The sequence below is a fragment of the Salvelinus sp. IW2-2015 genome, linkage group LG4q.2 (assembly GCF_002910315.2).
Source record: "Salvelinus sp. IW2-2015 linkage group LG4q.2, ASM291031v2, whole genome shotgun sequence".
NCBI lineage: Eukaryota > Metazoa > Chordata > Actinopteri > Salmoniformes > Salmonidae > Salvelinus > Salvelinus sp. IW2-2015.
This window is the reverse complement of record NC_036843.1, coordinates 22,201,582-22,212,514: the sequence shown is the minus strand read 5'-3', so window position 1 is coordinate 22,212,514 and position 10,933 is coordinate 22,201,582. Positions and strand designations below refer to the sequence as shown.

Below are 10,933 nucleotides of genomic sequence, written 5' to 3'. Positions count from 1 at the left end.
AGAGACAATACGGCCACATTACCATAACGCTGTTTATACAATAGCCTCAGTTATGAGGCTTACATCTAATTGTTGTATAAGATGAATGAGTGAGGATGATACTGTTTGTGAAATTGTGTAATGTGATTTTGGACTGTTTAATGAAGGAAATTCCAATTCCCTAAAAGGTTTCACTAAGTCATTGGCATGCCCCCAGGGGCACAGACAGGACCTGGCTTCATGAGACAGCCCTTTTCGATGTTCTGAATAAAACCCTCACCTGGGTTTTCTATCACCAGACCGAGCTTACCTCAATTACGAGATGGCTAAAGGTTGCAGACCAGCTTACCACGAGAGGGCCAAGGTTTGAGTAGAGACCATAAACCTGAGTATAAGCTCAGGTTTGAGTAGATGGCTGAATCTTTTAACCATACCACGTGGTTAAACTCAGACTATCGATACCGACAGAATAAGAACAAGTCTTTGATATTAATTACTAGACTGCAGCTAGGAATTCGGTATCATTGAACGCGAAGAACGACAACCGCCGAAATATCTATTCTATAACGACATGAATGAATGTCACTCTGAACTATCCATCCTAACCACGACAGAGAGAGAGAGAGAGGGCGGACAGACTCTCCAACCGAGATCCCGACGACACACTGAGCGTAAATATATATATATTGTTTGCAATTGTTCCCCGAATGAGTGAGCGTTCATGTGCAAAGGATTAGCATTTCAATTGTTATAATTATCACTCTGTCTAACAAGCCGCCATACCGGTTTAGCCCACTAGGGCACATTCCCCGATAATTTCTTTGTAACCATATCTTGTTTGTGTGATGCATTTCTGTGAGTACTTAGTTAGTAAATAAATATTTTAAGACAATTGATGTATGGATGACTCATAGTGAAGACTGGGTTCGTGCAGATAACCAACAATTTACGACGTTTGGAATGAGACTAACGTGAGGTAAAGAATAACTCATTAATCAGAAGACTAAGTGATCAGATATTAAAATATCTGAAAGTTATATTAGGAAAATTATAACTTTGTAATCTGAATATTTTCCTTGGTGCCCCGACTTCCTAGTTAATTACAGTTACATGATTAAGTAGTTTAATCACGTAAAAATAATTACAGAGAATTTTTGATAAAGATTAATCTTCAGTTTAATGATGCCAAAGACACGACACAACTTAACTGTGTACCACAGAGAAAGAGGTGAAAAAAGAGAACATAGAATTTCATCACAGGTTCCATGTAGAGATGCCTCATTCACAAAAGAAGCAGTGCATTTGAATGTAACAGGAAAATTGTCAAACTTTAAATCAGAACTTTGCGCTTTCAACATATAAATCAATCATCAATCAACATATGAAAGTCAGTAGTTCCGTGTACTGTTAAAAAAAAAAAAAATTTTGCAAAAGTTTTAATTTGTGAAGACTAAGTGTGTGTATAGACACGCATTTGTACCTTTTTTTCCATTATGAAACTCCTTAGTCATCAATGCCTAACTGTTACTACAAGAACAACACCGTACAGAACAGTAATGCTCTTATAGCAGTCCTCAATTCAAACATTTATCTTCCTTGTTGATTTGCTGCTCATTTTGTTCATACAGCTCTTCTATGTTACGAGTCAGATCAGACTCACAGCCAGCTGCATCCAGACTCCTCAACAACACTGAAACACAGCGTATTAATCCCAAATGGTAGTCTATTCCCTATTTAGTGCACTACATTTGGCCAGGGCAAATAGGGGCTCTGGTCAAAAGTAATGCACTATATAGGGTGCCATTTGGGATGAACACAGCCGCTCTTCTGCTATCAATAAAATGAGAATATTTTTTTTCACAGAATTCATGGAGCTGTGTAAACATACATTTATACACACCCTTCTGTATAATAACAATTGGGGTATACATGTATTATACCCCGATATAGATTGACAATGTGTCAAACTCAATTCGGACTAATTTACCAATCTGACAACAAACCTTTTGTTCAGATTTTAGAACACAAATCCGAGAGAATACAGCAAGTTTGTTTTAACACAGTTTGTAACTGCCTATTCAGACCTCAACCTAGCCAATATTACTCCTACAGTATATAGACTCTTATGAGTGCTCATATACAGTATTCACTGGCCTAACATATGCATGTACATAGAACTCAGCACAGCTATGAGACTTCATTCATTGTACATGCATTGTACAACTCCCTATAAAGAAGAGATTAGCATATACATATATGTTATTACTCCTAATGACAGCTGTCTGTTGTTATAACTCTTAATGGTGTCTTATGTCAGTCTTATGGCGGTGTGATAAAGGTCATGTCACCTAAAAGACCCCGTACAATACTGAGATGACTCAAATACACAGAAATCGTCTAGGAGCCGCCGTAGAGTATAGAACACAGCTATGAAGCTTCATTTAGCTACGTAGTGTATTGTACACTGAAGTCCCGCTGGAAGACCTCACATGGAGATGACACCTATGAGACTTCATACAGCATACATAAGGACCCTAGGAGACTTAATTACGCACAGTGATCCTCTATGAGACTTCATTGAGCATACATGAGAATTGTATGAGACTTGCCAAAGATTGCTAGACCTACTGATTGTACAGTGATAATCTATGAGAATTCATACAGCATACACAGGCCTAACACATGTCATAATGTACAGGAGCCAGCTAAGACACCTTATAAAGTATACATAGGATCCAGCTCCGAGAACTCAGTATACATGCATTGAGTGTACAAAACATTAAGAACACCTGCTCTTTCCATGACATAGACTAACCAGGTGAATCCAGGTGAAAGCTATGATCCCTTATTGATGTCCCTTGTTAAATCCACTTCAATCAGTGTAGATGGAGGGGAGGAGAAAGGTTAAAGAAGGATAAGCCTTGAGACAGTTGAGACATGGATTGTGTATGTGTGCCATTCAGAGGTTGAATGGGCAAGACACAATATTTAAAAAACTTTGAACAGGGTATGGTAGTAGGTGCCAGTCGCACCGGTTTGTGTCAAGAACTGCAACGCTGCTGGGTTTTTAACACTCAACAGTTTCCCATGTGTATCAAGAATGGTCCACCATCCAAAGGACATCCAGCCAACTTCACACAACTGTGGGAAGCATTGGAGTCAACATGGGCCAGCATCCCTGTCAAACACTTTAGGCGCAACTCAATATTAGGAAGGTGTCCTTAATGTTTTGTACACTCTGTGTAGACTCCAATGAGACCTCATAAGGTATACTTCCTATAAGAGCTCATAGAGAATACTTAGGACTGGTCAAAATAAGTTGTTTTCAAACCGTTTCAACGATTGTCATATATAAGAACTGCAGATTTGTATATGAAAAGTCCCACTTCCATCTAGCAGGAGTCAAGACTTTCTGGTCCATGATCAATCATCAGAAGCAACACTATATTAGAACCATAACCCTTCCTGGAGTTCATGTTTCAGTTAATAGTATGGCAGCTTTCTAGCCTGGTCCCAGAACTGGTTGTGCTTCTGCCAACTCCATTGCTGTCACTGTAAAGTCATGTTTGTCATGACAGTTCTATAAGGACTTTTCAGGAGTGCCTAAGCAGACTGGGCCCCAGGCTATAAGCTTTCTGCCTTGGGAGTAAATTTATGAAACTGCACTCGGTGTGACACTTTCTGTACTTAGTTATAAAGTGTGCATCCCAAATGTCACCCTTTTCCCTATATAGTGTTGGTATAAAGAATAGGATGCTATTTGAGGCACAAACAAACATGGACACTAAAAACAAGTAAAAAAATAGCACTATATTTTGTTAAACATAACTTACATGGCGCTAGAATTTAGTTTAACACTTTGAAAAGATTTCCGTCTACATTTGTACACATACTTCTCTCTCAGACAAAAGAGGACTACATTATTAAACAGCATCCTACAGCAGCTAGGTTTCACGTTGTATAAACCTATGGCTTGTGATTCTACACTGAAGGAAATGACATCATGCGATTTCCAGTATTTGTCCTCATCTATGTTGTAAGGAGTTGCCAGTCAGTTGGCTGTTGAATGGAAAAGTAATGGAAGTAAAGTCAAGAACAGAACATATCAGGGCCTTGACTTGAGAATAGTAGAATAGTTTGTCCTGGAGTGGTTGTCAGTCTTGAACACTTGGAAGTGTACAAACACCAAAACAGACGTTGGTTGGAGATGGCAGAGGGTCAGGTAAAGTACTGTAGCTCAGGTCACATGTATAGTAGCTCAGGTGTAGTGACTGGAGTTTATCCTCCTCTTCCTTCTCTTTAATGACAAGACACCATAACCAACGTTGGCCGTGGGCACTAGATTACCTGCTGGGTATTGACGAATGGTGGTCATTCAACATGTAGAATTCTCTTTAAATAAACAGAAAATGAGAGCCAACGTGGTCAGAGGCTATAGGATTTCCAACCGCTGTTTTTAACCCTTCATCGGCGCAGCCTATTTGTCCGTTAGGTCTAAACTGAGATTGACTGTACCCGCTACCCAGGTCAGGTGTAACCTACATTCCAATATTCACCAGGGGACAATGTTAGGGGAGGCTAAGCACAGAGGTTTGGGTTCAGGTTAGAGTTTGTGTGGATCATCTAGCCATAGTCACACAGTGCTGAGAAAATAGGAGGGTGTCATTTGAGATGTGCCCCTTGTTTGTGCACTCAGTGCTGAGGGTCCATGGTTGTTGTTGTTAATTTGTCTGTCCGTTTGTCTCTTCTGAGTGCTGCTGTGTGCTGGTTAATGTGGTCTTAAGGACTACAAAGGCCCTTTGAACTGGTTCCCAGAGAGATGCTGGCGGATGGAAGGCTTGGAGCCTGCAGCGTCACCTAGTTTACGCCACACCACCTGAGAACACAACAGAGTACAGGGAAGTGAGAGAAGGGACTCAAAACCCTGTTACACATCATTGTCATACAACGGCTGTATACTATCTACAGTATATATAGAAGTGTAGAAGTGAAATGTAGTACTAATTAGGCTTTAAAAAACTGTTACACAAAGCTTGTTATTGTATCACATTTGATTATATCTGAATGTATGCATTCTGAGGGTATGACCTGTGGGTTGGGTCAAAGGGAGGTCATAGAGAGATGGGAACCATAGATATGACTGGAATCCAGCCAACCAATGGGTGTCAACAAAAATGTGCTCCACATAATCTGAGCAGAAAATGCAATTATAGGGGGAGACAACAACAGCTGTGCAACTCTTAACTCTGTGATGAGAGAGAGAGGTCGACCCACAGGACCATGTAACATAGACCTCATTAGTGACCAGGATGTTGGTGGATTTATCTCTTTATGGTAGATGGGATACTTGACTGTAAATGGCTGCATTGTGCCTCCATGTTCTCTGTCTCTCATGTACAGAGCTCTGTGTGGAACAACCAACAGGCATGGCTACTGAAAGCCTGGAAGGGCCCCGGGGTTGTCCCTGCGAGAACACTGGTCCCAAAGTACCCTGCACTCCTCGCCAGGCCTGTCACAGTGCACTACTTTTGATGGGCTCTGATCAAAAGAAGTGCACTGTGAAAGGGAGTAGGATGACATTTGGGATGCATGCTACATGTCTGGGGGAGGATATGCTGTTGAGATGAGAGAAGGCGGGGCCTGTAGCTTCTACCTCATAGTTCTATCCTCCTATCTTATCCTAGGCCTGGCAGGTTGACAGGGGGAATGTATCTGGGAGGTTTACAGGGGGAATGTATCTGGGAGGTTTACAGGGGGAATGTATCTGGGAGGTTGACAGGGGGAATGTATCTGGGAGGTTGACAGGTGGGAATGTATCTGGGAGTTTACGGTAATGTATCTGGGAGGGTTACAGGGGGAATGTAATCTGGGAGGTTGACAGGGGGAATGTATCTGGGAGGTTGACAGGGGGAATGTATCTGGGAGTTGACAGGGAATGTATCTGGGAGGTTTTACAGGGGGAATGTATCTGGGAGTTGACAGGGGGAATGTATCTGGGAGGCTTGGACAGGGGGAATGTATCTGGAGGGTTGACAGGGGGAATGTATCTGGGGGAGTGTTACAGGTGGAAGTGTATGCTGGGAGGTTGACAGGGGGAATGTATCTGGGAGGTTTACAGGGGGAGTGGAGCTCGAAGGCTTAAAAGACCACAATAAGAGCTTCCATTGTTTCTCCCAGTGAAGTTATTTTAATTGCGCTGACAAGTGTGTCGTAAACACTATGGCTCCTTTATGGGAACCTCCAATTATAGCACGGGGAAGTGAAGGGGTGAGAGGGGGGAGGTTGAGAGGGAGGGATGGAGGGGGGTAATTGTGCAGTAATTGAAACACTGCTCTCCGTCAAAGCGATGGCAGGCTTGTGATTCTGACAGGCAAACAAACAGAAACAGGGAGGGGGGAGAGAGAGAGATGCAACTCATGTATCTTAATCAAGCTCTCATTATTAGCTTGCTGGGATAGGAGAGAGGAGATGAGAAAGGTAATGTGGAAGAGAGCAGAGAGAGAAAGTTTCTTACGTTACACATCTCCCTGACGATGGCCTTCTCCTTCTCACTGAGGTCTTCGTCGTAGTCTTCAGGGATCTTCTTCTCCAGGTTCTCATGGACCTCCAGTACCTTCATGGCATGGACCACAGCCTCTGGCTTCTGGCCCACTGGGAGGTAGTCTGCTGGAGGGGACGGCTCACCACTGGGGGACCTACCAGAGCCCTGGAGAGAGAGGAGAGATGGTCAGTGTGGTCACACACACATGAATATACTTTATTCTCTCTCACACACACACAAATGCGCACACACACACCATCATGTTTGTAACGTCATGCTAATCCCCCCTCTCCCCTCTCTATCTGGGGTACTATAGTTCACCACCCCAGGCACCGAAATTAGATTAAATCCTTTAATTCTGGGTCCTGCCCTGGTCCTCCCCTGGTAGGGTTACACCTCCCCTGGTCCTCCCCTGGTGGGGTTACATCTCCCCTGGTCCTCCCCTGGTGGGGTTACAACTCCCCTGATCCTCCCCTGGTGGGGTTACAACTCCCCTGATCCTCCCCTGGTGGGGTTACATCTCCCCTGATCCTAACCTGGTCCTACCCTGGTGGGGTTACAACTCCCCTGATCCTAACCTGATCCTCCCCTGGTGGGGTTACAACTCCCCTGGTCCTAACCTGGTCCTACCCTGGTGGGGTTACAACTCCCCTGATCCTAACCTGGTCCTACCCTGGTGGGGTTACATCTCCCCTGGTCCTAACCTGGTCCTACCCTGGTGGGGTTACAACTCCCCTGGTCCTAACCTGATCCTCCCCTGGTGGGGTTACAACTCCCCTGGTCCTAACCTGGTCCTCCCCTGGTGGGGTTACATCTCCCCTGGTCCTAACCTGGTCCTCCCCTGGTGGGGTTACAAGGCGCTTGGACATGAGTGCTGGGACTGAGCTGGTATGGGATAAACCAGGCATTAGGAATAACTAAGCTTGGACAGTGAGTGCGGGACTGAGCTGTGATTGGATAAGGACCAGGTGATAGGATAACTAAGTGCTGGACATGAGTGTGGACTGACATGTACTGGGGGGATAGGATAGACTAGATAGCTCGGACTACGCTCCTCTCCTCAACATACTCTTTGTGCATCAGCTGTAATCCAGACATGAAGACAACAGGGAGTTGTAACCACCGGGTAGATCAGCTGGTACCCACCAGGTTAGGCCAAGTCCAGGGGAGTAAACCCCACAGGGTTAGACCAGGTGACAGGGATTGTAACCCCACCAGGGTAGGACAGGGTAGGACCAGGGGAGATGTAACCCCACAGGAGGACCGAGTGAGACAAGGGAGATGTAACCCCACCAGGAGGACCGGTTAGGACCAGGGGAGATGTAACCCCACCAGGGGAGGACCAGGTTAGGACCAGGGGATGTAACCCACCAGTAGGCAGGACCGGGGAGTGTGCTGAAGGAAGGACCAGGGGAGTTGTAACCCACCAGGAGGATCAGGTTAGACAGGGGAGTTGTACCCCACCAGGGTAGGACCAGGTTAGGACAGGAGGATGTAACCCCACCAGAGGTAGGACCAGGTTAGGATCAGGGAGTTGTAACCCCCACCAGGTAGGACAGGTTAGGACCAGGGGAGTTGTAACCCACCAGGGAGGCAGTCAGGTTAGGATCAGGAGTTGTAACCCACCAGGTAGGACCAGGTGATGTCAGGGAGATGTCACCACCAGGGGAGGATCAGGGGTTGTAACCCCACCAGGGAGATCAGGAGTTGTAACCCCACCAGGGAGGACCCAGGAGATGTAACCCCACCAGGGAGGACCAGAGGGAGTGTAACCCTACAGGGGGACCAGGGCAGACCCGATTAAAGGATTTAATCTAATTTCGGTGCTCTGGGGTGGTGAACTATAGTACCCCAGATAGAGAGGGGAGAGCGGGGATTAGCATACGTTACAAACAGATGTGTGTGTGTGCGCATTTGGTGTGTGTGTGAAGAGAATAAAAGTATATTCATGTGTGTGTGACCACACTGACCATCTCTCCTACTCTCTCTCAGGGGCTCTGTAGGTCCCCCGTGGTGAGCCGTCCCCTCCAGGCAGACTAACCTCCAGTGGGCCAGAAGCCAGAGGCTGTGGTCCATGCCATGAAGGTACTGGAGGTCCATGAGAACCTGGAGAAGAAGATCCCTGAGACTACGACGAAGACTCAGTGAGAAGGAGAAGGCCATCGTCAGGGAGATGTGTAACGTAAGAAACTTCTCTCTCTGCTCTCTTCCACATTACCTTTCTCATCTCCTCTCTCCTATCCCAGCAAGCTAATTAATGAGAGCTTGATTAAGATACATGAGTTGCATCTCTCTCTCTCCCCCTCCCTGTTTCTGTTTGGTTGCCTGTCAGAATCACAAGCCTGCCATCGCTTTGACGGAGAGCAGTGTTTCATTACTGCACAATTACCCCCCTCCATCCTCCCTCTCAACTCCCCCTCTCAACCCTTCACTTCCCCGTGCTATAATTGAGGTTCCCATAAAAGGAGCCATGTGTTTACGACACACTTGTCAGCCGCAATTAAATAACTTCACTGGGAGAAACAATGAAGCTCTTATTGTGGTCTTTTAAGCCTTCGCTCCATCCCTCTGTAAACTCCCAGACTTACCGATATCCCCCTGTAACCTCCCAATACATTCACCTGTAACACTCCCAGATACATTCCCCCTGTCAACCTCCCAGATACATTCCCACCTGTAACCCTCCCAGATACATTCCCCTGTTAGGGCCTCCCAGATACATTCCTGTCAAACCCCAGAATACATACACTCCCCCCTGTCAACCTCCCAGATTACATATCCCCCTGTCAACTCCCAGATACATTCCCCCTAGTCAAGTCTCCAGATCACATTCCCCCTGTAATCTCCCACGGATACATCCCCTGTCACCTCCCAGAACATTCCCCTGTCAACTCCCAGATAACATTCCCCTGTCAACCTCCCAGGATATCATTCCCCTGTAACCTCCCAGATACATTACCCCTGTCAACCTTCCAGATACATTCCCTGTAAACCTCCCCAATACTTTCCCCTGTCAACCTGCCACGCCTAGGATAGATAGGAGGAAGACTATGAGGTAGAAGCTACAGGCCCGCCTTCTTCATTTCAACAGCATATCCTCCCCCAGACATGTAGCATGCATCCTCAAAGTCATCCCTACTCCCTTTCACTGGCACTTCTTTTGATCAGAGCCCATCAAAAGTAGTGCACTTTGACAGGGCTGGCGAGGAGTGCAGTGTACTTTGGGACCAGTGTTCTCGCAGGGACAACCCCGGGGCCCTTCCAGGCTTTCAGTAGCCATGCCTGTTGGGTGTTTCCACACAGAGCTGTACATGAGAGACGAGAACATGGAGGACAATGCAGCCATTTACAGTCAAGTATCCCATCTACCATAAAGAGAATAAATCACCACATCCTGGTCACTAATGAGGTCTATGTTACATGGTTCCTGTGGGTCGACCTCTCTCTTCATCACAGAGTTTTAGAGTTGCACAGTGTTGTTGTCTCCCCTCTATAATTTGATTTCTGCTCCAGATTATGTGGAGCACATTTTTGTTGACACCCATTGGTTGGCTGGATTCCATATATCTATGGTTCCCATCTCTCTATGACCTCCCTTTGACCCAACCCACAGGTCATACCTCAGAATGCATACATTCAGATATATCAAATGTGATACAATACAGCTTTGTGTAACAGTTTTTAAAAGCCTAATTAGTACTACATTCAACTTCTACACTTCTATATATACTGTAGATAGTATACAGCCGTTGTATGACAATGATGTGTAACAGGGTTTTGAGTCCCTTCTCTCACTTCCCTGTACTCTGTTGTGTTCTAGGTGTGTGGCGTTAACTAGGTGACGCTGCAGGCTCCCAGCCTCCCTCCGCCAGATCTCTCTGGGAACCAGTTCAAAGGGCTTTGTAGTCCTTAAGACCACATTAACCAGCACACAGCCACTCGAAGAAACAAACGGACGACAAATAAAACAACAAACTGGACCCTCAGCACTGAGTGCACAACAAGGGCACATCTCAAATGACACCCTCCTATTTTCTCAGCACTTGTGTGACTATGGCTAGATGATCCACAAACTCTAACCCTGAACCCAAACCTCTGTGGCTTAGCCTCCCCTAACATTGTCCCTTGTGAATATTGGTGTAGGTTAACACTGACCTGGGTAGCGGTTACAGTCAATCTCAGTTTTAGAACTAACGACAAATAGGCTGCGCCGATGAAGGTTTAAAACAGCGGTTGGAAATCCTACTAGCCTCTGACCACGTTGGTTCTCATTTTCTGTTTATTTAAAGAGAATTCTACATGTTGAATGACCACATTCGTCAATACCAGCAGGTAATCTAGTGCCCACGAGCCAACGTTGGTTTATGGTGTCTTGTCATTACGAGAGAAGGAAGATCTCTCTTTGTGTGTGTT

At 45.6% G+C, this 10,933-nt stretch overlaps 1 protein-coding gene across 3 annotated transcripts in view; it reads right to left on the bottom strand.

The window, feature by feature from the left end:
• Nucleotides 1-591: 591 nt before the first annotated feature.
• The window catches only part of LOC111963482 (coiled-coil domain-containing protein 85C-A-like), an 85,527-nt gene continuing 75,185 nt past the window's right edge, over nt 592-10,933 (bottom strand). For all 3 annotated transcript variants that reach the window (XM_023986953.2, XM_023986954.2, XM_023986955.2), the window contains 2 exons: nt 6,494-6,685; nt 592-4,855 (listed from right to left, as the gene is read on the bottom strand). In XM_023986953.2, coding sequence (XP_023842721.1) covers nt 4,766-4,855; nt 6,494-6,685 — 282 coding nt within the window. In that variant the 3' untranslated portion in view covers nt 592-4,765. The remainder of the gene's footprint in view (nt 4,856-6,493; nt 6,686-10,933) is intronic.